The 27,010-nt window shown below is 37.6% G+C and overlaps 1 protein-coding gene across 1 annotated transcript in view; it reads right to left on the bottom strand.

Moving 5' to 3' along the window:
* LOC136872594 (coiled-coil domain-containing protein R3HCC1L) overlaps positions 1-27,010 on the bottom strand; it is a 228,160-nt gene that overhangs the window by 169,646 nt on the left and 31,504 nt on the right. Inside the window, exon 4 of the mRNA XM_067146397.2 lies at positions 12,730-12,859. Within this exon, the coding sequence (XP_067002498.2) occupies positions 12,730-12,859 (130 nt within the window). The remainder of the gene's footprint in view (positions 1-12,729; positions 12,860-27,010) is intronic.

The following is a 27,010-nucleotide window of genomic DNA, read 5'->3' as shown; positions in this document are numbered from 1 at the left end:
CCACCTTGAGAAATGCTCAAATACACAAGTTTTCAGAAGAAATGCTCTCTTAATTATTTGCTCTCTTAATTATCTGCCTTGACTTACTTGCTCTTACTTGCATTCTTCTGGGATTTTACGATGCAGGCACTCTGTCACTGGACTCTGCAATATTTCTACTCGACGGCATTACAAATCAACTACCCTCTTATAGTACAATAGTCAACGAGTCTGGCAGATTTTCGCAGGCGAAGTTACATGGTGTTCATCTCTAAAACTCGACATATTTGTGTGTGGAATATCTCCTAAAAATTTGTGTCAGTTTCAGCCTTCACCGTACTAAAAGAAAGAAGAGGATCGCCACATGGTTACTGGAGTTCATCAAGATGTTTCAACGATCTGAAGAGGAAACCTACAGTATTTCTGCATTGGACTTTACTGCTGCGATGGTGTACTAAAATGTAGGCGACATCTAACATCGGGAGATAACAACGGAAGCAGATAACCAACATGTGATCCAGTAATTCCAGATCCTCGGCAGAGATCCAGTTTCATCATACATTTAAGTACCCTTTTCTAATGTTTTATCTGTTCATCTTTGTAGAAATAATGCTTACTTATTCATTAGTGGTAGTATTTCTTTTAGATTTGCAGAAGTAGTTAATATTTTCATCCTTCTTTCACATGGGAAATGGTAGTGTTGTCACATTGTGTGTGAGTGATTACTGGATTCTATTAGAGTAGCTAGGATGTGCGCGTGTCTTCTGTGATTACTCTAAATATCCCATTTAGTAGTCCAGTGTTATTTAAGAATTATTGTCCTCATCGATAAAGAATAATTTTGAAAATATTTTCAATGTGGAAACCATGTGGGACAGATTTACGGCATGTTTGTTACTCAGGATTTCAATGTAAATTTTCTTCTTGTTGGATTTCACGAGTGTTAGTGTCATCTGGCTTCTTGTCAAATTCTGGCTTACGTAAAATTAATATCTAGCACATCTAATAATAATAATAATAATAATAATAATAATAATAATAATAATAATAATAATAATAATAATCATTTTAAAAATTCCAGCTCGGGTTAAATAAATGAGTAAAGGACATTAGTTTAAATATTGCTTGATCTTGTTGTAAGATGTTAATGTGTGCTCAATTAGGATGAATATGAGCCTGGAATATGGCAGAATCCCAACAGATAATTTATTGTATTTATTGAATTATTGAATTCATTTATTGAATTTTATTTGAAGAGTATGTGTTTGGTGAAACGTAATTTCTTCAAACGTGGAGCACGTGTGATTGATGAATGTAGATTTAAGTTATAATAATGTCGTGACTCATGAACTGTGAATGCAAATGCTAATGTTTGACCTGTACTATGTGCGTATCTGTAGACGACAATTCTTCCAGATATTAACCGCTGATGTTATTATGCGTTGTGAAATTTTCATCATCTTTGACTAAGTGATCACTCAGATTTCATCACATTTCTGAGAGTCGTAAATGGATTTTTTTAACCGATACTGTCATCGTGATATTTCATGTGCCTAGGGTAAAAATCAAAATATAAAATTCAAATAATAAATAATGTAAATAATTCTCATGTGTCTTTGTGTGAATGCTGTGTGTGTGTGTTGTAGTAATTTCAGTGACCTGTGATATTTTTTTGAAATGTGGTTTTGACCTGGCCACGTGTTCATCATTTTGGGCCCAGGTTATCAACATCGTTGTTTGAGTTGATTTGTTTTATTGGAAGTTAAATCTTTAGTAAATTTTATTTTAAAATTAAGTTGATATAAGGTCAAATTATCCAACACCAATGAATAAGGAGGGATTATTTCATGCGCCTGGACAAAGTTCATTGTTATTGCAAAGCTTGTAATGTTAATTTTTCTCAAGGCGTCAGATGTTAAAAGTTAACTTCACGTGTTGTTAAGTCAAATACTGAAGGAAGTTTCGTGGAAATAATTATTGTGCAAGTACAATTTGATGGAAATAAGTTTGATAGAGACATCTTTAACTAATGTTTCTTCCTAATAAATTTTTAAGTCTAGTTCAATGTATCTCATGTTGGATGAATGAGATGATGTAATGTAAGATTATCTACGAGCAGAACAACGTGATTAAATTTTTTTTTTTTTTTTAATCTTGACGTCATAATTTATTTCAGTTACTTAAAAAATTTAAAATTTCATTTTCAAGGAATGGATGTTGTCATGAACGGATCTGATAATTTAAATGCTTAACATCATTTATGAGCCAGAGAGCTCATTGAGATTTATTTTTTTCCAACTTGTAAATAATTACAGTAGTATTAAGAGGAGGCCCTCCCAATATAATTTTTGTTTTTGTTTTGTTGAGCCAGAAGTAGGCTAATATAAATTTGTATACTTACAGCGTAATTCAACTTCAAAAGGTCGGAGAAATTAAATGCTGTATCTAAAGGGAACTGGCTGAGAAGATTTTTAATTTTAAATTACCATCAAGATTTATTTTATGTTAATTTGTTAACTGATACCGAGTGCTAGTTGTAAATAAATATCAAAACCTGTTGTTTAAATCTTTTTGTATTATTGTCGCTAGTCCTTGTCTCTTTCCCTGCCTTCAAAAATAAGCAAAGCCAGTCAGCGAACGGTCCACCCTTGGGACTCTCGCTCTCCAGCTGAGCACGTCGGGAATAACAGGGGCAATACATTGTGTACCACCAGTGGTATAAAACAAAAATTGTTGCACAAAAAGCTTGTAAATAACTGTCATTCAATAACCACCTTTAATTACGAAAACATAGCATTTTATCAATTTAAATATATTGTAAGATTACTAAATTGTGTATAGTTTTTATAATAAGGTTGATTTATTAAATTCCAATGCAAATTGACTTTCATAGTGTAAGAACACACAGGTTTTGACTTATGCTACGCGTGGCTCAACAATGGTTGGTTCGTTATCATGGATATGGAAGCAATTCAACAGGGTGTCAAATCGGTCCCTTGTCATAGTTTTCTTTTAACCTAATTTCCATACATAGGATTGTTTTACCAGTACATTTTTCTAAGGGAAAAAGAACACACGCCCATGATCATAAGAACTCCAAGCAATTTCTTCTTTCGTGCAGACCTTCTGCTTACCCATTGGTGAGCGTCTTTTTACTCTTCTAGAGGCAACGTATTGCCTTGCATATCTGTTGGTTTCTAAAACAATTACATCCAAGATTTCATCATCTAAAAATTGCGTATATATTGCAAAAGGGTCTGTTACATCTGAATTAAACTGCAGCCCTGGTTGTCAAGAAAAAGGAAATTCCCCACACATGGCGTTCAAGTCTGTCAACTCCAAAATATCGTTTACGTGATCATTATGAAAAGCACTTACTACGGTTTGTACTGGATCACCACCACTCCTTTCCGCATCACTTCGTTCTTCCTCATTTTCTTCTACCACACTTATAAGGTCACTATCACTTTCAGTATCTGATGGTAAATAGGCTATTCACTTCCAGACACTGATATATTACTAAGTTCAGACATACATGTGCTCTCATTTAGGATTTCTTCAATCTCAGTATCCATAATAAATATTTTGGCCTACCATAAAATAATATAGGAATGTGGTTTTACACCTTCTAAAACAGCACCAGCGAAACGTGCCATTTTATGCTATAAACCTACAAAAACTATGCAAACCATAAACAGCGGTGTTTCAATATTTTTCAAAATGTGAGAGGTTCATAGATACACTGAAAGATCTGATTGCTTATGGGAGTTGTTGCACTCATATAAGCTGTTCTGGAAATTAAAAATCTTCAAAATCTACTTCAATGACCATAAAATTGCATGTACTACCGGTGGCACACGACAGCATGAAATCACCACATGATTACCAAATTCTGTCGTGTGCCACTGGTGCATAAAATGTCTCTAGAACTGTTATAATACACAAACCGACTATTGATCAACGGGTTTCATCTGTACATAAAACCAATGTCTTAAGGACTGCAATGCTAAGAACAAAGCAATTTTTGAAAGGTAACTTTTTAAAATCGTGTACCTGCGGTGGCGCACATCAGGATAAACCTTCTAATACTTAAGTCACCAGGTAGTATGGGATTAACCTCTGAATCATAGGGCTGGAAATCCACCTAGGAATCTTGCTTCTTAAATTCATTTGGAGTGTTCAGATATCCGCCTCCATTTCACTGTGTACTTTTGGCCTTGTAAATTTAAACCTTATGTTCTATTCCTTTGGCTGAGTAGTGAGGACCATATGCCTCTGTAAATCATCTCTATTTCTTTTTTCTTTTTTGCTAGGGGCTTTACGTCGCGCCGACACATATAGGTCTTACGGCGACGATGGGATAGGAAAGGCCTAGGAGTTGGAAGAAAGCGGCCATGGCCTTAATTAAGGTACAGTCCCAGCATTTGCCTGGTGTGAAAATAGGAAACCACGGAAAACCATTTTCAGGGCTGCCGATAGTGGGATTCGAACCTACTATCTCCCGGATGCAAGCTCACAGCCACGCGCCTCTACGTGCACGGCCAACTCGCCCGGTCTATTTCTTTTTGAGAGTAACATTCATATTAGTTGTGTAAAGGTAATTTGCACAGCAGTGTACCATTGCTTTACACTGTGATGATGACCGATGCGGTCATACGTGTAAATATAGCCCACAAGGGGCAAATTGTATTAGGATGTAAAATGATCTCTCAGGGTTAGAAAACCTGCGCATTGTAAATATTATGGAAGCTAAGGCTTTGCCTTCCTTTGACTGTATAAATTTCAGAAGGGATTACCTCCCTCTTGCTAGAATCTTAGGACCTGGGGGTCAAACATTCTGACTGTACTACTCAAAGCAAGATGCATGTAATGCATTATACTCTTGTAATTATTTTGAGCCTTCGAACAACCTTGTGTAAATTTTCCGGATTAATCTATGTAAATTCTAGAGCGACTTAGCTGAAGGTACCTTCCCAACAGCAATTATTGTTAATTTTGCTCAAAATAGGGAGAGAAAAGAAAAACTTCAAATATGATTTTGTTAACTATACTTAAGTTCTGGTTAGTCCTTGTCCAGAAATTCACCCTCATGCTTCTTTCCCCTTTCTGCTCCACGGAAATAAGCATATAATAATAATAATAATAATAATAATAATAATAATAATAATAATAATAATAATAATACCATATTTAACCGAATAATCCCTGGTGTCGAATAATGCCCAGACCCTCATTTTGAAAAAAAATGAAATGAACTAAAATTCCTTCCATTGAAAGAGCAATGTAGGCATAAACAAACATTTTGTATCACTCCGCGAGGTCTACGTGGTCTTTACGCAAATATGAACACGTAAAATGAGAATGAGCAAGAAGGCCTACTTACGTGACAGGTATTTTATTAATCTGAACTTGCAATAGGCTCGATTCCCTGTAGATGGGAAGATTCGTTGTCTCTTGCATCACAAGAATCCTCTCCTAAATTACTTACAAGTTCGTCACACTCCACGTCTAAAACACTTCTCACATGTGGTCTCTTTTTACTGGACAGTAACACGACTGGTGGTAGATAATTCTTTTTGTGCAATGTAAACACTTGAAATAGACACACCGGCGAAATCTGATGTTAGTTTTGCAATACAGTAAAACCTTGTTAATTCGAAGGCTTTGTAATACAGAAATCGAACTTCCAATTACATGATTTTGAATTAACAGCCATATTGTAATTCAGAAATGCCGACCCTCGCCAGTTTTCGTGGATTCTGCTTTTCTGCATATTGCCTGCTACATGATATTGAGGCATTCCTTAAAATGCTGAATACAAAAGAATTACGATTTCACTCTATTTTCAACTACGAAGCACACTATAGACACACCGAAGAGAAAGTGCAGAAAGCTACCCCTGCACGTTCCGGAAGATGCGTTTTATTGTGACGCGGAGAAATTTTGAATTTAAATTTCTCTATAAAATACGGTACTATTTTTAAAAAATGTACAGTCGGTTTAGAATTAAAAGTCTGAATTGTTTTCCGTTTAAATATGACATATGGGGACAGTTTTCTTCCATCTATGGTTGCACAAAGCATAACTGTACACTTAGCATCGAAAACTAGGTGAGCCAAGAGCGTGTTGGCAACCATGGCGCAAATAAAACCAGCACCCCAATTTTGTGCCTCAAAACTTTTTTTAAAATGCGGGGATTATTTGCGTAAATACAGTAATAATAATTTTATTTATTATCGTTCCGGCCATCAATTGACCACGTTTTACAGTCTTTACGTTATTTTTCACCAGTCCTGACTTCACATTCTGCCAGTACTACTTCATCCTTGCACTGACTTCTTTCTTCTGTGTAGGTTCTCTTCTTCTTCTTAAGTTCTTCCCCAGTCTCCTGGAAACCCTTGAACTCCTTCACTTTTTGCCTAAATTTGTTTCTGTCCAGTACGTCCTCTTTTTCTACTCCTATCCTGGCCAGGTCGATCCTTACTTCCCGAAACCATTTTGGTTCAGTCTTCCTTAGACTGAAGAAGCTGAAAATCCTTTTTGTTACTCGGTTGGTGTCCATTCTCTGTAGATGTCCATAAAATTGAAGCCTTCGCTTTTTCATCAATACGACGACTTCCTCTGTCTTCCGGTATAGTTCTTTGTTGGGTCTAAGTCTCCTCTCCCTACCTTTCATTTTCGGGCCCAAGATCTTTCGGAGCATTTTCCTCTCTTTCTTTCTGATGTTCTCTAGATCTCCCTTTCCAATCATGTCCAATGTTTCTGCTGCATATAAGCATTCAGGTCTGATGACTGTGTCCAGATGTCTTATTTTGGCTCCATATGACAAAGCTTTCTTGTTGTAGGTGTCTCTAGTGAGCTGATACGCTGTTTCCATTTTTCTCGCTCGTTCTATCAGAGCTAGCTCCTCTGATCCATTTTCTTGAACTATTTCTCCAAGATACTTGAAGCTCTTTACTCTTTTGACTTTCCCCTCTTTCAACTTTAACATTTGGGGAGCCTCTTTGATGTTGGTCATAAATTCAGTCTTATTGTATGATATTTGCAGTCCAGTCATTTCTGCCATGCTATGGAGTTGTTCCACTCTTTTCTTTGCTATTTCTATGTCACTGGCAAAGACTGCAATATCATCAGCATATGCCAGGCAGTCTATCCGTATAGCACCTGCCCCTCTTCCAATATGGAATGCTTCTTTGTCTGGGATTCCTTCTTTCCACTTCCTTATCACCTTTTCCAAGACACAGTTAAAGAGAATTGGTGAGAGTCCATCCCCTTGTCTCACACCAGTCTTGACTTCAAAGGACTCCGATATTTCACCCATGAACTTGACCTTTGACTTGGTGTTGGTAAGTGTCTGTTTGATGATATTCCTTGTTTTACTGTCCACACCAAATTCTTCCAGTATTCCGAATAACGTCTCTCTATCTACTGAATCGTAGGCTTCTTAAAATCCACGAAGACTACAACATATTTGCTTCGTCCCAGCATCTTGTACTTTATGATGTTCTTGAGATTAAAAATCTGCTCAGCGCATGATCTGCCTTTCCGGAATCCAGCTTGGTACTCGCCCAGTTCTTCATCGAGTCTTTCTTCAACCCTGGTTTGAAGGGCTTTAGACAGCATTTTATATGGGACCGAAAGCAGCGAAATTCCTCTATAATTATTGACATCCTTCTTGTTCCCTTTTTTGTGTAATGGATGTATTAAAGCAGTTAGCCAGTCTTCTGGAATTCTTTCCGTTTCCCAAATAATTTTAAATAAATGGGTCAATGATGAGATTAATTCTGCATTTCCCATTTTGAGCAGTTCTGCCACAATACCGTCTTCACCTGCTGCCTTGTTATTTTTTTAGCTCCTGGATGATTTAGGATACCTCACGTTCGTCAGGTGGCTTTGAATGTGGCATTGTTACCTGCGGTCATTTAATTGCCAGTCTTTCTTGTGGACCGTCGCAATTCAGTAATCTTTTGAAATATCTGGCGAGAATTTCACAGTTTTCCTTATTGTTCATTCCTAGTTTACCCGCTTCATCCTCAAAACATAGACCAGGTTATTGATGTCCTTTTAACTGTGACTTAAAGGTCTGATAGACATTTCTGGTGTTATTTTTCTGGAAATCTTCTGAGGTCTTCTTCAGCTGATCTGTTTCAATAATAATAATAATAATAATAATAATAATAATAATAATAATAATAATAATAATAATAATAATAATAATAATAATAATGTTACTGGTTTTTCATCCCACTAACTACATTTTTATGTCTTTTGGAGACACCAAGATGTCAAAAATTTGTCCCACAGGAGTACATTAATGTGACAGTAAATCTACCGACATGAAGCTGACGTATTTGAGCACCTGCCAACTTGGGCTCAGCAGAAGGTCATCCTCCTACTGCCTGAGCTCCTCAGCTCAGCACTCAGTGTAAAAAGCAATGGTTAAAAATATCGTAAACTAAGATATCCTCAGAGCAACTCATGGCCACCAAGTTTGGAAAATCACCAGCAAGATCTGGTCTGTCCTTGTTGCTGTGCCGCAATGCTGGGAGTGATAAGTCAACGGGAGGAAGATAAGCCAAAAGCACCTGCCAGCCGACCGATGATAGAAGACCAATTGAATTAGTAAGAAGAGGAGAGAGAGCACGAACTGTGAAATTGTGTCTCGTGTACTATGAGTAGAATAAGTAGGTAGTTAATACATTTTAGAAGTTTTACACTACCAGTTCTCCGCCAACATGTAACAATATTTTATTCAGTAATATTTCTATCTCCTCCATAATTAACTTTCACGATGAATTATTGTGTTGCTAGCCATCTTTTCCTGTGAATGCTACTGGAGAATTTCATTTTTGCTTATATTTCAGTTCACAAATGTGCAGGACTCCTTATCATAGCATCCCTCCCCATTTCCTTGGAAATTTTTATTTTATTTAAATAGTGCTCCTGTTCAATGATTTGTTCGTATCAATCAATAAATTATATATTTAACCCATATATGCCTGCTGGGTCGTTAACGACCCATGGGTGTATATCCCCCACTCCTGTTTTGTACAATGTCTGAATTCTTACAATAATGCTCCACAGAATAACCTTACGCATTGTTGTTAGTACTTCGAAATCTTGGTGCTTTTTCCGACAACAATGTGCGCATTGTTTCCTTACATATAGGTGCATTCTCTCAATCGTGTTTCACAGAAGATGCAGTACTGAGGAAAAATGTAAGTATCGTTCACCAATGGCATGATATAGGTAGTTCAATGATTGGTTTGGGTGAAAGTATATTCATATTAGGTATCTATATAGAAAATGTTCTCTGTTGAGTCATAAACAATGGTTTATTGACTGTAAAATTTGTTTGGGTCATTAACAACCCGGTGGGCAAATATCATAGCACATGGCTTCTTTTCAAAATTTTCAGTTTTCAATTATTTTCAAGTACTGTGAAGGTTTATGGTTTTATGTTGTGTTGTTTTTCAGGATTTCGCGAAGTCTGACTACTTTTGATACTCGAGCAACTCGATAGGTCTAGTCTGGTTGATAAACGTCCTCTAATGAATGAAAAAGATATGAAAAAATTGGAGTGAGGTTCTTATGACTGCTGTGTAGATGAAGCAAGCCACATTTGTGCTGTACGCTGGTATGACAATAGTGTTGTTACCCTCCTCTCCAGTGAATTTGGCGTGCATCCCTTAGGAACTGTGAGACGCTATTCTGCTGCCACTAAGAGTACGATAGATGTAGATCAACAAAATGTAGCTAATAATTACAACACCTACATCGGGATGTTGATCAGATGGATGGCAATATTTTCACTACCCAACTGCAATCAGAGGAAAGAAGTGGTATGCCCCTATAATCTTCTGGATGTTTGACGTAGCAAAGAACAATGACTTTCAACTACCAAAATCAATAGGATACTCATCAGACACGTTAGAAGGTCCGCAGAGAAGTTGCAAGGTCACTTCCAATGAAATATGGATCACCAAGATTGCTTGCAGGACCAAATTGCCTCCTAGCTACTCTTTGGATAATACCTAGGCCTATGTCACTACGAAAGGAAAAGGCAGAACATCTCATTGCCATGCAGCAAGTGCGGCATTGCGCTCCATGATAAGTCTTTTTTTTTTGGAATTCCATAGGGCTTAAGAGGATTCAGACAGAATTCTTTAACTTCCTGAGTGCAGAATAAAAAAATTGTAAAGATACATTTTCGGAGGAAGAGAACATCTACTAACATGATTTGTTATTTTGTATATGTGGTACGTAATAATGGAGCATTTGGATCAGCATTTGGCTCATCACATTTTATGATCAAATATTAGTAAAAAGTGTTAAATAAGCAATTATTGTATGTATGAACTGATAAATAGTCAAAGAAATAGAAAAAGTCAACTTCATTTCTAAAGGCACAGTATCTGCCCGCCGGGTCGTTAACAACCCATTTTATTAAAACAGCTGATACAAACAATAACATTATTTAATGCATGTAGTATGAGTTCTGTACCTCTAAAGACTACTTTAGTTAAATATCATAAAAATTTTATATAAAAAAACATAGGGCATATATGGGTTAAGCAAAATAACACTGTAATGGGATTTTATTTATCAGTAACATTTTTTTCACAGTATATTTTTATTTCCAAAAAAGTCAAAGTTGCTCATAGGATCAGTCGTGCTGCAGTAGCACCTTCTGGTCCAGCGAGGAAAGCAATGGCAAACTACCTCACTCCTCATCTTGCCTAGTACGCCACATTTTAAAAATAATAATTAATAATGTTATTTTATTTTACGTCCCACTAACTACTCTTTTACAGTTTTCGGAGATGCCAAGGCACCAGAATTTAGTCCCGCAGGAGTTCTTTTACATGCCAATAAATCTACCGACACGAGGCTGACGTATTTGAACACCTTCAAATACCACTGGACTGAGCCAGGATCGAACCTGCCAAGTTGGGGTCAGAAGGCCAGCGCTTTAACCGCCTGAGCCACTCAGCCCGGCAGTACACCTCATTTGGGCTCTGCCATTGATTTTTTCAGTTTCCCTATAACTGCATAGCCTTTGGTGGTGCTATTTGAGGATCCAACCAGCCTCTGGGTTGATGACCTAACAGACAATTGTCAATTACTTGGGATAACTCATTTCCCTAAGCTCTAAAGCTCACGCTGTACAAAACATATCTTGTACCAATTCTAACATACGGAATGGAAGCAGCAACGCTGACTAGATCTGCACAAGGCCACTGAAATGAAGTTCCTTCGTTCATGTCTCCAGAAGACAAGGAGAGACAAAATAAGGAATGAAAGTATTCAGCAACAACTTGGATTGGACAGGAGCCTGTTGGAAACCTTAGAATTAAGCAGATGATGCTGGTATGGACATATGAGAAGGATGGCTTCAATTAGGACCCCTAAGGAATGTTGTTGGTAAGAGGCCCAGAGAAAGGCCTTGTGACAGTTGGGAAAAGCAAATTTTCAAAGACTTTGTCAAACGTGATTTAAATTGGCAATAAAAGGTAGAACATCAGCTGTGGATGGACAGGATGAACTGGAAAAGACTCGTAAACACTCACACCTGGCTTGCTGGAAAGGAAAATAGATGATGATGATGATGAAGATGTGGACAATGTCCTCTTGTGTTTTCATATGAGTCATCCAGTAGCAAAACCCGTCATATCCATTTTGCTCAAAATGAGTTATCACCATCATTGTATGCAGCTCATCAAAATACACAATCCAGTAATGTAACACGTGAGCAAAGGCTATTTAGTCCATACGTTTAAAGGTGACAAATAACGGAACTGTTACAGAAGTCGTTATGTCCAGCAGGTGTTATGCAGCAAAGCTCTTTATGAGGATCATACTTACACGAACAAAATCAGGCAGCTATGTGATAAGAGGTGAAGTAAACTAAAAGAGCGATTGTGGTGGAAGCAAAAAGCATATTGAAGCATGGGAAAACCTTTTCTGCTATTGTGCCAGTACCAGTGGAGGAAGGGGTTCCTCTTAAGAAAGAAAAGCTTGACGACCTGCACACGTTGCTGATCAAATATTACAGGAAAGTGTGGATAAGGAACGATCACCTCACGTTCTACAAGGCACTGTTTGACCAGCGGCAAAATTTAAACAGTGAAATGCAAGACTTATGACATTGATGTGGGAGATTTTGTTAATATAACTGTACAAAATGTTAAAGAGCTTATAAAACGTTTTGAATGAGTGATGATTTCTTGATGTAATCATTAAATCAAAGAGCGGGGATTAGATAACTAAACATTATATCCTAACCTTAAAATTATTTCCATTCATGCTATTTTCATAGTGTAATACTTTCAAACATAGTTAATAAAACACTTTCACCATAAATCTGCACACACTACTCCATATACTGCTGCACATATCTTTTATCTCCACAAAACTGCTGCAAAACTTACGTCCAAATGTTTTTTTGCAAAAAACATGAGTTCTATAAGTTAAATTTTGTGGAGATTTTGCGGTATGACAAAGATGAACGCTTACTGTTTAATTACAAAATTTCAACCTCCTATCTTTGTTGCATAACAAATGACAGTTTTTTGCGCTTCCTGAAAAATTTGTTTGTCTGCACATAACAGGTTTTGCAACTAGACGAATCATATTTGTTCCTTGTCTCCTCTTTCCAGGGCTACCTCTTCCTAAACTGTGTTTATCCTACTGGGTGTCCCTTTATTTGTTTCATATTCCTCTCTTTCTATAAATTATTTGATGGCTTACCTGATTTTCTCTGTCTTTGCTGCAGCAGGCGGCGTCACAGCAGTATTTGAAGAAAGCTCAGCATTGACTAATGCTTCCAATCTGCGGGCAGCTGGAGGACGGTAGATGTTTTGCGATGGCACTGCCCTTACTAGAAAAATTTTAAAAGTAATTTTTTTATTATTCTGCTCTTGAATATAACAGAACACAGTTTTGTACAGAGAATACACATTATTCAATACATGGAGGATAAAAAGATAATTGTTGAAAGACAGGCTAAATGGACAGTAAAGTAGTCTACAATATTTCTTTCTATTCACTATTGCTTTGTTCGTGCAGCAAACGAACATGCGCAGATTAGGAACAGTTGGAAACTGTTTCAGATTATTTCCTGTGCAAACAGTCATGTGGTGATAAATATTGCCATTAGATGTCAGCACCATTCCTGATCAATATCTATTGAATTTGATTGAGGTTGTGTTCCGAATATTTTATAAAAAATAAATTGACAATACAATACAATATATCAAATAAATAAGTATACGTTCTTATAATTGCACTTCAATATGGAACAAAAATGAAATTTATAGCTTATAATTCTGAATATTTTATCTTTTGGACTGAAAAGCAGGAATATTTGCACACAACATGCAAGGTACAAATAAAACTTATGTCATTTCTACAGATTTTTACAGGATAGTACTAATAGCTCAATCAATGACAACAAAACAAAGCAAGGATGAAAGAATATTTATTTATAATACAATACAATTATTTTCATTCTTCGGCCTTGTTCTCTTCAGATTAATGTCATCAAATACATCAAGATTATCATCATCAGTTGAAGATTCACTGGAATCACTTGTAAAAGTTAAGCCTGACATCTTAAAATATTGTCAACGATTTCTCATATTCATGATTAGTTACCACCCTATCAGTAACCACAGACTAACAGATCGTTAAAATGTATCTAGTTTAGAAACAATACCTAGACTTACTTTCACTGACAGTTCACATGTGTTTTATCGTGATATTGTTTTGACGAGAAGGGGCATCAAAGATTACACGAGTAGATTGCAGAAGCATGCAGAAGGGAAAAGTATATTAGAAATTTTTCATACTAATATTAGAAGCATAAGGAAAAATAACATTTAAGGCGTTGTTTTGAAAGCATATGATCATAGGTTTGATGTCATAATTTTAACAGTAATGAGTAATGTAAACATAAGTAACCATGCCTTGTATAAATCTTATTACAATGAGGGTTCAGTTAACAAATGTGATGGTGGTGTATTAATGGTAAAAAATGGTTTGGAGCACGAAATGGAAATTATTGAGTATGATGACTTTAAATTTCTCAAGAGTAGTAATTAACTATGACAACAAGAAAGTAGCTATTACAGGAGTATATCGGTCACATGAATATCATAAACAGCGGTTTCTCAGTGCGTTAGATCATTATATCCAAGATGCCATGTTGAAACCGAACTGATAATAGAGGACACAAATATAGACCTTTTAAATGAACATGACTGTGACGAATATCTCAAAATGTTACAAGAAAGTAATTTTCAGTCCTTAATAAACAATCCTACTAGAGTATCTGGTACAAGTAAATCCTGTATTGATCATGCTTTGATTAAAAGTAGGTTGAGAAATGACGACACACTATCATCTCTCAAAGTAAAATTTCGGATCATTATCCTATAATAGTAAGTCTCAACATTCAAAACGCCTCGGTCCCTAAAAATGTACCAAATTTTCGACATAACTGTTTTAAAATAGATCATTTTGAGCTTAAAAATCATTGAAGTAAAATAAATTGGGGAGACATCTTAAACAGCAGTGATTTAGATATCAAACTTGATAAATTTGCGAATACGATCAAAAGCTGCATGAGCCTGTCCAATGTTAAATTGAAATCAAAGGAAGTTAAAAGAACAGAATGGATTTCTTACGGTTTGGTGAAATCTATTCACACAAGAGACCGACTTTATCAACAATATTTAAAAAATAAGGATAACCTGGAAATTAAAGAACAGTACAGGAAATATAGGAACAAACTAAATGATCTAATTATGAAAACGAAAATCGAGTACTACAGGAATCTAATCAATCGCAATTCATATAACCGGGGTAAGGTCTGGGGCATAGTCAATGAAATAACACAAAAGTCAGTTAGAAAAGAAGAGATCAAGGAAATTAGATACAAAGGTGAAATCTGTAAAGATGACAACTATTTCTAATAAATTTAACAATTATTTCATTAACGAAACCACTGAGAAAGCAAAGCATCACAGACAGATATCCAACTCCACATTAAATATCGCTCGCAACCCTCATACTTGCTTCCTTGCACCGGTAATAGAATACGATCTGAAGAGATGTTTGAGCGAAGTACATGAAAACAAAGCTGTAGGAATAGACAATATTTCGGCTCGAATTATTAAAGAAAATATAGAGTCATTAAAGGAACTGTTGCTGAATATTATCAATGATTCCTTCACCTTAGGTTACTTTCCAAAGCAGCTTAAAACAACAATAGTAAAACCTCTTCACAAGTCTGGAAATATTTATGACATTAGAAATTACAGACCCATTTCGATAACTACAACAATATCAAAAATATTTGAGAAATGCTTAAAGAACAATATTTACCCATTTTTAGAAAAACACCAAATACTTTCGCCCAGACAGTTTGGATTCATTAAAAATCTCGGAACGACTGATGCTATATCCACCTTAACAAAGAGAATATATGAAAATCTTAATTCTTCTCTGCTCTCCACAGGGATATTTCTCGACCTTGAAAAGGCATTCGATATTGTGTCACACCGCTTGCTCCTCCAGAAATTGGAAAAATACTGCTTTAGGGGTAATGTGGTAGATTTTCTTGAGAGTTACTTGACAGATCGAGTACAGTGTGTTAAAATTAATCAACATCTATGCACACCGATAAAGATAATAAAGGGTGTCCCACAAGGCACAGTATTAGGTCCACTATTGTTTATTCTATTTATTAATGATCTAGAGAAAACAATAGCAAATACCAAACATACACACATCGTAACATATGCAGATGATACAGTCATTTATGTAGAGGGTGATAGCTGGAATCTCGTCAGACAGAGAGCAAATCGAGCACTGCTCAAAGTTAAAGCATGGTTGGATAATAATGAATTATTTTTAAACATTAAAAAGACAAAATTTATGAAATTTTCAGTAATAGATACACGGAATGATTTTAATGAATTTACTGTACACAACATCAGCTGTAAATTTAATTGTAACTGCTACAAAATTTATAAATTAAGTAATGTTAAGTATTTGGGATTGAACATGAAATGGAAAAGTCACATCACCGATTTAAGAAAGAAAATCAGAAGAACTGTTTATATATTTCACAATTTAAAATACATATCCAGTATGAAATTGTTTAGAGAGGTTTATTACTCTTTAGTTCAGTCTATTCTTAGCTACGGAATATTAGCTTGGGGAGGAGCCTACAAAAATGTAATCAATAAAATACAGGTTGTTCAAAACCTTATATTACGAATAATGTACCAGAAAGGAAGATTATACCCAAGTAGTCAATTATATGCTGAAGCAAATATATTGAATGTAAAACAGCTCTATGCCCTTGAAATATACAAATATATTAACAAAAACAACATTAAACATGAATATTCAATACGCAGTAAGATGTACCAACGTTGTATGTTATACAAACCCAAACGTAGCATAACAAAGCACAATTTCTTGTACTTCATTCCAAAATTCTTTAGCATAACAAAGCACAATTTCTTGTACTTCATTCCAAAATTCTTTAATGTCCTTTCTGATTCTTTACAAACTACTTCATTAAGTCAGAAAATGAGTCTGAAGTGTCTTAAATCCTTTGTCAGGGATAATAAAACTGTTATTGAAGTAATAACTAAATGAGAATATCACGTCACCAAATTCCATTTCTATTCGATGCTCCACCGTGTGCTGTTGATCATATCCATCATTCACTCCTACCATATTCGTACTTCAGGCATCATTTAAAAATATATTTCGCTCTATGTAATTAATATTCTAAATTACCATACACAAGGTTTCACCTTATGTGGTATTTTACTGATATCTACTTGACTCTGTTGAGGTTGGTGTGATTTTGTTATGTATAATAATAATAATAATAATAATAATAATAATAATAATAATAATAATAATAATTTATTTTCAATGTGTGCAAGAGATAGTTACAAGTTCCATTTATTTTAAGTATTAATATGTTAATAATAATACTACTACTTCTGTAATATATGTGGTTCAGTTACAAGATCAATTTTTCTCAAGTAACAATGTTATTAGAAGAGTTATGTATATAAGAAACAGAGTCCTGTAAATATGTAAACAATATAATGAGTGAATAAATACAACTACTAAATGTACTAGATGAAAATTAACCACTCATGTATGTTCATTAAACAGAATGCGCGATTGCTACATTTAATTAAAAATACCACCGACAACGAAGTTATTTTCAGAAAAACATGGAACAAATTTATTTATAAGGATCTGTGCTTTGAGAACCACGTGTGACAGGGGCTGATGCGCATGTATCATTTAGAAATCCAAAAACAATCTCCAAATTCTGTTGACTGTTCTCAAACTGCACGAAACTGGAATCCACACCTGCAAGAACAGCAGACTAGCAGTCAGAATACCAAATTCTCGCTGCACCAACGCTTCAAATACTGTACAGTGAAGTACATGTGTGCATGAGCCTGACAGTTTGAGATAGTTTCGTATTGCTGCACGAACAACGTTTATATTAATAAAAATGTGTAATTATTAATACTACAGTACTTCATAGATGTATATTTCAGAGATATATTTAAGCTCATTTAGTCAGCTGAGGATAAAATACGGAGATGCATAATGAATGCCTCATTTAATTTTGGTTTGATTTTCTCTTTAATAATATTTCTCATGCACCGTTTGGTATTTGATAACATTTAACCATCCGGTCACTACATTTTACATTAATTTATTACTGGGTCATTCAATTATATTTGAACCAGAACGGCAGCTGGGAGTGACTAAGTAGACAACTGAACGGGAGGGAAGGGAGCCCGCAGGGACTACCGGTTCTGGCTTTGCATCACAACGCAGTTTGTTTCATGTTTTAGTGAGAGCAACATCTGTGTGCAAAGTGAAGTGAGAATAAATGGAAACTAATAATGGGCCTAATTATTCTATTCCACGTCGAGTGTTTATCTGCAATTCGAATGTCCATACAGAATCTGACTGTGCTGTTATGACATTATTTCAAGAAAAATTCCCAGGTGTTTGGGTTCGAAATCATGGGACAGTTCAGAGATTGGCTAATAAATTTTGTGAAACTGGAAATGTAAATGAAGAAGGCAACATAGAGTGCTAACACAAGAAACTAAAGTTTAGGTTGAAGGAAAAATCCCACCTTCCAATACTTATTTCCCAGTTTATATAATCACAAACATATTCCATTTTGAAGTCTAGTTAAATAACTAAATGACTGATTTGGAACATCTTCAGCGAAGAAAATGTATAAAGATACAAAAATTGGCACATACAAAATAAAAAATTCTTATAACGATGAGATAAAATATTCCTTCATGTTGAGTTAAAACGCTCAAATCAATGTTCAAATTTTGAATAAAAATCTGTGTGTAAGGGATCCTAGAAAGTGATCTTCTTCAAAATGCTGGAGAAGATGCTATAGTTGTTTAGTATGTACTCTAAATAACTTGTGGATGACAATAGACTTAAATTTAAAATATGGGAGAAACTCCTTAAACCCACCGGCTTACCTAACCGTCGAATCGACGGGATGCGCGAGCCCGTGCCGGGCTTACCTAACCGTCGAATCGACGGGGTAACACAGCGTCCTGCTTTATCGATGGTAAAGGGAAGGTAGTACGTTAAAAACTCAACAGATGGCATTAAATCATTCTTTATATCTGAAGGAAGTCTCTTCCGCTGTATTTAAGTCATGTTTACGGGATTAACCGCATAAATTGAAGATAGCATTGAGCTGATGTCACGGGTGTTCAGTGAGTAAAGATGAGCACGCGCGAGGCTATTACCGAGCGAGACTTCGTGGATATTTTACTGAATAGTGATTGTGAAGAAGATTATAATATATCGGAAAGTTCTACCTGTGAATCTAGTGATTTAACAGCCTCTGATTATTATCTCCAAGGACCTTTAAAAGATAAAATGTATAAAACGAATCTGCACATTTCGGACAAATTGAAGGATATCATTTACCAAGAAATCAATTTGATTCCTTAAAGTGAACTAAAAATACACATGGATAATATCATACGAAGATGCCAGAAATATGTCAAAAAATGAAGGCAGGCAGTTCCAGCATCTCCTTTAGTGAAATGGGCGAGTACTTTTAAAGTAAATTTGAATTTATCAAGCTATCACTTTAGCTTGCTCTTACATTGCCTGGCTGGAGGGAATATATACCATGATAATAAGGCCTCAGCCTTGCCTCAACTGCAGTTCTGCATTAATTGGATGACGCTGTAGATTCCATGTATGAACCTCTTTAAGACCTCATCAGTGAATTTAAATTTTCGTATATACGAGGATCGGGACAAAAGTCATGGTAACTATTTCCTTCTTGTAGATATGTGAACGGATCACAAACGTATATGTGTCGTGTGGAAGTTCTGCAAGCATAGTGTGTATGCAGAACAACAGATGGCTCTGTGATAGCTGGTCGTAGCGCAGAGAGGGCCGTGAAATCAGTCATTTGGTGAGTGTCGTGCGAGATGGAAGTAACCCGCGTGGAGCAGCGCGCTTACATCAAAATAGCCATTCTCCGAGGGAGAAATGCGATGGAATGTCACAGTGAATTAGTGGAAGCCCTTGGGAATAATGCCCTACCATACCGTGCAGTAGCACGGAGGGCAGGAAAGTTTCAACAAGGACGTGTGTCAACCAGTGATGAGCAACGTTTGGGACGACCCGTCAGTGTGCGGATCGACGTGGCATGTGCCGTCATCGATCAGCTCCTGGATGAAGACAGACGATGGGCGCTACTGAAGTTAGAGAGGGCAAGTGGCATCGAGAAACGCACCGTCCACAGGATATTGCGTAATGAGCTGCAACTGCGCAAAATCTCATCGCGCTGGATACCGCATGCACTGACAGTGGGTGTGCTATGCGATATGCTCCGACCACCTTGCACACTGGCAACAGGACGCAATCAATTCTTGTCACGAATAATCTCCATCGATGAATTTTGGGCCAGGGCATACAAACCAGAACTGAAACATCAGCCCGCAGAGTGGCGACATGCTGGATCACCAAGGAGGCAGAAGGTCCGTCAGAATCCTTCCCCAGTCAAATCGATGGTGATCGTCACATATGACGTCAGGGGTGTAATGAAATGTCGTATGGCTTTTAGTGCCGGGATATCCCAGGACGGGTTCGGCTCACCAGGTGCAGGTCTTTCTACATGACACCCGTAGGCGACCTGTGTGTCGTGATGGGGATGAAATGATGATGAAAACAACACGTACACCCAGCCCCCGTGCCACTGGAATTAACTAATTAAGGTTAAAATCCCCGACCCGGCCAGGAATCAAACCCGGGACCCTCTGAACCGAAGGCCAGTACGCTGTCCGTTCAGCCAACAAGTCGGACGTCAGGGGTGTCATTGTTTGCCACTTTGTTCCACATGGCAGTAAAGTGACCGCACAGTACTACAGGGACTTCCTGGTGCGACAGGTACGACATGGCGTTCGGGAGAAACGTCCGGATCTTGTGGACAGTGAATAATCCTGCACGACAATGCAAAACCACATAAAGCAGAGTGTGTAGAGCAGCTACTGCGACACTGGGGATGGGAAGAATTGGAGCACCCACCGTACTCCCCCAACATTTCACCCTGTGACTTTGATCTCTTTCGAAAGATTAAGGAACCACTACGTTGTAGGCAGTTTGCAACACGAGAGGACATTGCTAATGCTGTGCGCCAATAGGTGACCCGATTCACACGTGGTTCGGCAAATGCTGAGGCAGATGGTATTCAGCGCCTCCCACATACTTGGCAGCGTGTGGTGCCGGTAGCAAGGGGCTACTTTGAGGGTCTTTAGGCCCAGATTTGTCATGCCAACTTTATGTGTACTGTGTTGTCATTCTTTTGAACCGGGAAGGCCATATTGCTCTGTATGCTACCGTAATAAATTAGGTGTTACGATATTTCAGTGATATTTGATTGTCCACACATGTAGTTAACACATTGTCCTTTCGTCTGTATATGTCATATATATCTTAAAGAAAAAAAAAGTAGTTGCCATGACTTTTTGCCCCAACCCTCGTATCATAGTCGGGTTCATTCAATATAATTACACTCACCAGTGCATTTCTTCTAGTTTGTTACTCCAGTACTAGAACAGATACTACCATTATTTCAACAGTAATTCTCACTTTAGTGGCCTTTGTGGCCTTCAAAACAAGCTGATGGCCATTAATCCATATTAATTCACTAGTGTATGGTTATGGAACAGGTTCGTTACATCAGTTATGGACCTTAAGGGGACACACAGAACGCTTTCATGCAATTTTTTAAACTACATCCAGCTCACGTGAAAAGAGGGATGGGTTATGTGGCACTTCTTACTCCAAACTGTTTCAAGAGATTCTTAGGTGGATCACACCCTTTCACATCCAAAGAAAAGGATGAAGACTGACATTGGTCAATGTTTCAAAGTGGCTTGGAGAACGACTGTGACCATATCATGTAAGGGGAAAATTAATTTTGTTACAAAAGTTATTATATCTATGATTATAGTTCACATATTTATTGAGAAACTCAACGACATTCCAGACATTCTGGATTGCTATAAAGTCTAAGTTTAATTATATAATAATAATAATAATAATAATAATAATAATAATAATAATAATAATAATAATAATAATAATAATAACAAAATTAAATTTCAACATATAATATTAAACATTATCTAACAAATAATTCTAAAAATCAAAGACTAATAACATAATATACAAAGGGGACCAGAAAAATGTAGACATTCTTTGATAGTCAATATTAATTAAACAAAATGACATATACCGTTACAATTCCTGCACGGAAAGAAGATTACTTTATGTGTTCAAAGTGATCCCCATAGCAGCCAAACAACGTCGATGCCGCTGAACTGCTGATTGAACTAAGGCCGTCAGTGTTGCCGGTGTGATAGCCACACAGGACACCTCGATGGTTTCTCGTAGCTCGTTCAATGTAGCTTGCTTCCGTCGATAAACTTCATTTTTCAAGGTCCCCCACAGATAAAGTCAAGAGGTGTCAGGTCTGGAGACCATGGTGGGTACTCAACAGCTCCTCTTCGACTTATCCATCATCCAGGTAGATTTTTAACCAAGCAGACTCTGACATCTCTGTGGTAGTGAGCCAGAGCGCCATCTTGTTGTAGGTAAAAGCTTTCATTTCCAAACATCTCTCGGATGGCAGGTAAAATCGATGTTTGCAGCATATCGTCGCTGCCTGGACAAAACCTCCTATGTGAAATATTTTAGCTTAGAACTTTGGCCGGTAAGGTTCTGTCATCTAAGGTGCAATATTGTGTGAATATTGTCAAGGCATTCTCGCTCTTCATAATGTATGTGCTGTGGGTCAGTATATCTCCAAAAATATTATCACATAGGAGATTTTGTACCCGGCAACGACGATATGAAGATACACCTCACCAGTTTCAGTACCTTCAAGGAAGAATAGGCCAATCAAACCGCATGATGACAGACCACGCCAACCAAACATTAACACCGGGTAGAATAACACGTTTGTCCACGTGAATGTGAGGATTTTCAAGAGCCCAGTATATGTAGTTGTGGTGGTTTACAGTACTGTTTAGTTTGAATTGTGCCTCGTCAGACCCTGCAAACCGTTCATCCTTGCAAAGATTGCCTTCAAACCACTCGCAGTACTTCATCCTTCGATCTGGGTCGTCCTCGTTCATAGCATACAGTGATCTTGGAATGTACACTTTCCACTTTTCAGCCTTCAGAATTCATCGTACGGTTGATCGACTTACCCTGTGTTCACACTCATTCCCTAAAATACAGTGACCTTGGCACACGGTAACCTACCAGTTGGTTCTATCTCTCTCCAGCACAAGTGCAACACCAGTCTGCTGTGCACCAAGTGAGCCAGCAAGATCCAAGGGTTGTCCAGTAGCAGCTTTTTCACACCGATTTTGACACCTTCCAGTTCAAATTGGTAGCAAAATTTTTGAACATTGCTATTTTATGGTCTCAGCGAAACTGCATTGTTGGTTTCGATATGACCTTGTTGATAGTTCCCTTGTCGGATTCTACATGTTTCTATTCTTGTTCATCAATGTAAACAGGAAGTGAATTTTATACATACAAGTTGATTCCAAATTCCTAAAACATACTTCCACAGACTGTACAAAAGATATAGTAGATTAACCCTATTTGATAAGCTGCAGCTGCACCAAACTGTTATGGCATACCTATGTATCGTTAGCAAGAAATGAAAATCATTATTTCATGTTCCGTATTGACTATGGTATTTATCATCATAATTTTCATTTCCACTTGTCCAGCTCTTGCCAGGCCATTGCCTCTCTTTCCACCACTCCTCTTTAGTAATTGTACTCCAGTCCAGCTTTTTCTTATACTGTTCTTGATAGTCTAGCCATCTTGCTCTTGCCCTCATTCCCTCTATCTTAACCTCCAACACTTGTTTTGATATCCTTCCTTCCTCCATCCTCATGACATGTCCAAACGATATCAGTTTAATCTTCTCAATCCTATCACTCAGTTTTTCTACCCGTATCTCTTTTCTGACCTCAACATTTCTTACCCTATCCCTCTTTGTCTTCCCTACCATACTCCTCAGGAACTGCATCTCACTAGCTTGCATTTTACTCTCATCTCTTGCTGTTAATGTCCAAGTCTCTAATGCAAACATTAATATTGTGGTATAGTACAGCCTGAACATTATATCTTTACTTTTCATAGGAACTTCTCTCTTCCACACCAAGTTCCTTACATTCTGGTAGAATGTATTTCCCACTTATACCCTTCAGCTAATCTCCTTACCCAAGCCCTAGGCCTCGAATGCTCTAATACCGTCAGCGTCAGAAAAGAACAAGAGTTGACCAAGGGACGTTGGACAGGATAGACGAAAGTGAGGAGCCTGGCACAAGTAAGTGGAAGCAATGCCAAGACTCAGCTAAGGGCCCCATGGTCGCCAATCCACACTCCCAAGTTGAGACCCCCTTGGGCCCCTATCAGTCGCCTCTTACGACAGGCAGGGGATACCGCGGGTGTATTCTACATATGCGTCCCCCACCCGCAGGGGGTAGTGTGTTCGGTCCGCGAGAGGTATTTTATTTCCCTCAAGTCCGCCGGCAAGCTGGCTAGGACCCCACTATCCATCACCTGGGAGTATCACCTCCCCTGGCGTAGCAGGTTTGTGGGGCAAATGTTGGAACAGTATCATATTTGCCTTCTTCAAAATAGCTTTCAGCAGGAGAATGTTCTAACTCACGATACGTTATTCCGCACTTCCTCAGCATTTGTTATGAGAGATATTCATCAGAGGTTTCTGTTCATGTGTTCTTGTGTTTCTCTATTTTACTGGCATTATTTCTGAGAATAATCATCCGAAGACGATAAAGAACGTTCAGCACTGTAGGGTGGTCGTATAATCCTCCATGAGAACGGATCTGGGAAAACAAATTCTCAAGTGAAGCATGGTTGAGTCGGTGGGTTAAAATGTACTTCGTTCCTAGATTCTGAACTTCTGGAATCAGATATTTCAAGTAGGAGATAGTCACAAGGATAGCTTTTTGGAACACTTGCTTAACATTTTGCCCCTTGCAGGTCATACTGTTAATAAGGCAGTTTAAGGACACTGTTTTTCTTTCGTCATCTGTTTTTTTCAATCTTTTAATTTCTTCAATCAAGGCCATAGTATTATCACAGACCTGGGTAGGTGGAGTGGCTCGAGGAGGTGGTGAACTTGCAATAGGCGTGTTATGTTCTGAATCTTTTAACAATTCGTCAGCCATTTTCCTATTGCCCCTCCTTTCCTTCCTTCTTAATCTATCATGTGACATTTGTTCTATGCTACGCAAAAACACCCAAATTTCTAGAGGGAACAGCGTCTTTGTTAAGCACGCGTTTGGGAGGAAGCCCTAACAATTCGCTCTTTAGATTCCTTTCAAAATCACTATCAGAAAAATGTTTGGAACACACCCGGCACGAATCTGCATTCCACTTTCCATCACGCCTACATCTTTGGATCCACTTCTTCCTTACTTCCTCATTTTTTTGGAAACTGGAAGTATCTGATATGAATTTTGGAGGGATCTTTCCCGGTTTTCACCCAGCTGTTATTGCACACAGCAACCGTACACTTCGTACTAGGAATGTTTATATGCAAACAGAGACAAATCAATTCAAGTCAAACACAAAATAACACTGGCATAAGAAAGAAGCTATTCACCACGAGGACTAGTCATAGAAAATGAAACTATAAAATCAAAACTGCAACTCACTTGCGGCACATGTTAAAGAAACTCACATACAGTATTACTGCACAGACTGGCTGACATCGTAACCCAGAGTAGCCGAAGCCCTCCGAACGCAGAAACCCCTGTTCTAGGCAACCTGTTATATACTAACCTTGAATGTAGAGACACCAACTTCAATGCATACACTGCAATTGCTAAACATGCCGTGGTACACCAACTTATGCGAACTGAACTTTCGTTATCCGGCCAAAACCTAAGTGAGCAGAAGCCTCCTTCAACCCTATGGAGGCCATAAAAGATTTTGCATGAAACCCTACGGGAAAAAATCCAGACAAGCTAAATCAAGCAATTATGGTAACCAAGAAATTGGTCATCTTAGATCTGTCCATCTTTCTCAGAATGTTCGGTCAAGATTTGGTGGACGGCAAGTGCAAAGAGTACCATGATAGTGTGTCCTGTTGCTTTATACAGTGTTGAATGTTAGCTACAGAGTATGAATTACACACTATGGAAATGCGTATGCTTCCTTGGTCGATGGGAATCACACTCCTGCAACATGTCAAAAACGGCACTGTCCGCCAACAAATTGCACCAATCACTGAGAAGGCACAGAAAAAACGTCTCCAACGGTATGGTCACTTCCTGTGTACTGCACCTGGAACAGTTGCCAATTTCAATCACACTGCTGAAATTAATGGGCAAAGACCATGTGGACGTCCAAAGCAGCGCTGGCATGACATAGTAAATGCTGATATGAAGACTCTGAACTTAAGACTACACAATGCCCAATTGATAAGAATTTCTGGTACACCATGGTCACGAAGTGCATACCAGATCACATAGTATAGAACACTGTCTAAAGCCTTTTCAAGATCAAGGACGATGAAAGATAATCTCATATTAAAAATCTATCATACTGTCATTCGAACTGTTGCACTGTATGGTTGCGAATGTTGGCACACTACAAGTGAGAAAGTGAGTCGACTGGGTGTCATGGAGACGTAGATGCTGAGCTGGACAGCTGACATCACTAAACTGGATTGTATGTCCAATGAAGCCATCAGGTAGAGATTTGGCATTGTGCCGATTGAAGACAAAATGCGCAAGTCGTTTATGATGGTTTGGACATGCACTAAGGACAATGTTAGAAGTTGCTAGTAGAAGACCACAAGGACGACCAAAACAGCGATGGGCTGATACTCTTCACAAAAATATTGAAGAGTGTCAATCTCTACCATGACATGCCCGAGGACAGAACTAAAGCAGACAACAAATCCATGTAATGGGACCCACCATCAGGAGGGACAAACTCTGAGGAAAATGAAAAATTATTATTATTATTATTATTATTATTATTATCATTATAAAGCCTACATTTCCAATTCCTTATTCTACATAAAAATTTGGACAAACAAGCCAGCAGGGGTCGAAAAATATCGGGCACCCCGTCGCCATGGTGCCTGAAAATTTGTAAGCAAACTTTTTTCAGCTCGTCCCAGTTTACTCCAAGTTCACTGAGACCACTATAATTCATTTCGAGTTTTGGCTAGATGTTAAATGCTAGGTGAAAATTCCAACCCACAATCCACACCAATTCGAACCTCAATGATTCAAAGGGACGTGTTAAACCATTGCATTAATCATACCCTTCCTATTCTAGAAAGTCAAGTAATTAAGGAATTAAAGCAGTTACAGATTATATTCACCTAAAAGTGACCATTTATAATTCC

The sequence above is a fragment of the Anabrus simplex genome, chromosome 1 (genome assembly GCF_040414725.1).
Source record: "Anabrus simplex isolate iqAnaSimp1 chromosome 1, ASM4041472v1, whole genome shotgun sequence".
NCBI classification, from domain to species: Eukaryota; Metazoa; Arthropoda; class Insecta; order Orthoptera; family Tettigoniidae; genus Anabrus; species Anabrus simplex.
The sequence above is the reverse complement of the archived record's forward strand: the minus strand, read 5'-3'. Positions and strand labels throughout refer to the sequence as shown.